At 40.0% G+C, this 2,748-nt stretch overlaps 1 protein-coding gene across 1 annotated transcript; it reads right to left on the bottom strand.

Moving 5' to 3' along the window:
* Window positions 1-79: 79 nt before the first annotated feature.
* LOC117118123 lies at window positions 80-1,639 on the bottom strand (the record flags this gene model as incomplete). The annotated part of the gene is made up of 1 exon (XM_033262626.1): window positions 80-1,639. A coding segment is annotated over exon 1 (1,560 nt), but the record flags the coding sequence as incomplete, so codon positions are not given.
* Window positions 1,640-2,748: the final 1,109 nt, after the last annotated feature.

Raw genomic sequence — 2,748 nt, 5'->3', positions numbered from 1 at the left:
TGTTGACATCACCCACAGGTCTTCGGACCTTGTCATGGTCGACCTCCAGTATTTTCGCCAGTTTCGCCAGCGGCTTTACCATCGCTGTAATTTTCTCAATGCCATATGCGGCGATCACTACTTCTTCCCCATTCTTATCTATGAGTGGCACCTGGTATCGTGTTGTCTCTATTGTGCTTGATTCACCTCCCACTTTAGTAATTTTTATGGTCACCGGCTTTCCTCTCGCCTTCATGACACGTGCCGCCTCATGTGTTATAAGTGAGGACATTGCTCCACTGTCAAACATGGCGTTTAGACAGGGTCCTTTTCTGCACTTAATACTCATAACTTGCAATAAGCACCCAACCTCATTGTTGTGCATGTTGTTTTGTATGGTGGCCATTGTTCCTGACTGCTGGCTCTTCTGGTCTCCTACCAAAAAATGTATGGAAGGATGATGCACCCGTGTACAACCATTCTTTCCACACGGCCTCTTCTTCCAGCATCTTGCAACAATATGTCCTGTCTTTAGGCAGCAGAAACATGCCCTCTTGTCCTTTAGTATGCTTACTCTATCTTCAATTTTGAGTGCCATGTAAGACTTGCACTCCTCTGTGTTATGTCTGGCACCATCATGTATTAAACAGAGTTGTTGTGGTACTCTTTGAACATCCGCCGCTAGGACCGCAGACGATTTAGGTATTTGTTGACGGCTCGAATTGTTACTTCTCATAGTTTCCATAGTATACTCAACTCTCTTTCTTTCCGTCTTCAAAAACTCAATCAACATCACTATTACATCTTCCTTCTCTGCCATTTTATCTTCGGTCTTTATTCTATCTCTCACCCATCTCTGGAACACCGTATCAGGTAGCTTTCTCTCGATCTCACCAAGAACCTTCATATTTGACATTTCACTTTTTTGCTTGATTTTCACTAAGGCTCTGTAACTGCTTTCTACTACGTCAATGAATTCTATTAATTTCTTTCCATCACCTTCTCTTACTTCCTTCTTGTTTTCCACCTCCTTGATTATTGCTTCTACTAATTTTCTTTCACACCCGTATCTCTCGTCTAGCCTCAACCACATCTTCTCGTATTCGTCCTCGACCGGTCCTATAATTCTCAAGGGGTCCCTACTTAATGCTTGCCTGAGGGCAAATGCTAACTGATCCGGATGTGTGGATGGCTGAACAAATCTGGTAAAATCTTCTTTAAATCTACTGTACTTCTTCACATCTCCGTCAAACACTGGTAACTCCATCCGTTTTAACTTCAACGTCGGTTTCATCTCTGCCACTCCACTGCTACTGCTACTAACTGCTTGAGCACTTGTAGTTTGCTTCGACTGATTCCCTTGGTCTGTCATATTAATTTTCATTGCATTCATCTCTGCCATAAACTCTGTTTGGCACCTTTCCATCCATTGTTCTTCCTCTAGGAATTCCTCTTCATCTTCAATCAAGCTGACAAGCTCACCGTGGCTCTCCTCAATTGCTTCAAACAATTTCTCTACTTTTTGAACTCTATCTTTCAAGTCTTGGATAATTAATTCTTCCTTTTGCTGGTTTCTCAACACTTTTAGTGCTCTCGTAAGGGTTCCCTTCTTATTCCTTCTCACAAGCTTTAGTTCTTTTTTCTTTTGGTTCTCTGTCATGTTTTTTTAATACTGGAACAAGTCTGTCACTGTTAATTTTTGGAAAGCAGCATCAAACTCTTCGAAATACTGTAATAACTCTTCGAATGACTGCAATACACTCTCCGAAATGCCGAATTTCTCTTGAATGCTTTGAAACACTATCTTCCAGAACACTGAATTTTTCTAATGTTTCGTCGATACTCAAATACTCAGGCTCACTCTTTGTTGATTTATAATAATAATGACGTTTATTTCAAACGACGTTCGAAAACTGCAAACAAATAATAAGAAAGACAATATTAACTCACATCAATCGGAAAATACTATAAGGTTAACGCCTACTCAAATTAATTGACATGTTCAGTCAAGCGTGACGGCCTAGCAACAAGTACCCGTTGCCAACAGAGCCTCTGCTAGCCATTTTACACTCGCGATAGATCGTAGCTAAGTATTACTATTACGTTACAGTACAAATCTAAACATTTCCTATAATAATAACAACCATTCATACATCTATCTGGAGTCATTCATATCAAATCTAATATTTTCAACAGTACTTACAATAAAATCCAAATCACCATCATCTCATATAATCCTATCAACGGTGTGCCCGAGAACGGACAAACATGACAACCAGCAAAGAGTAAATAAGCTCAACAAGAACATTAAACGTATCGCTGATCTTAACAGATGCAAGCTGATAGACAATGACGAAACGTTTCTTCTTCGGAATGGAACAACTTCACAATCAAACCTTAATAGTGGAGGTTTACATCTCTCAAGAGAAGGTACCAGGCTGTTACTCAACAACATAAGCTCGGCTCATTCAATCCTAAAGAACCCACTCAGCCAAAGCAAAAGAAAACACAATGAATCACGTAAAAGGTGGCACAGTGTCGCAAGAAGTCAAACAGCAAATTTACCAACTTCCCACGATCACAGGTCGAAATAGGAACTAGCTCACAACAACACAACTCTATATAATAATAGATACCACATACTAGGTGACGAATTAAACACTAACCTAAAGGAAATCAAACTTAACAAAAACAGAAAAGCTTTGGAACCATTACATACCAAACGACGCCACAGAAGAAGTAAAAAGGGTAAAGGTAAACAACAACCTG

This window comes from Anneissia japonica, unplaced genomic scaffold, assembly GCF_011630105.1.
Source record: "Anneissia japonica isolate Jap-2015-1 unplaced genomic scaffold, ASM1163010v1 scaffold13780_len2737_cov104, whole genome shotgun sequence".
NCBI classification, from domain to species: Eukaryota; Metazoa; Echinodermata; class Crinoidea; order Comatulida; family Comatulidae; genus Anneissia; species Anneissia japonica.
This window is presented reverse-complemented; position numbering and strand designations above follow the sequence as displayed.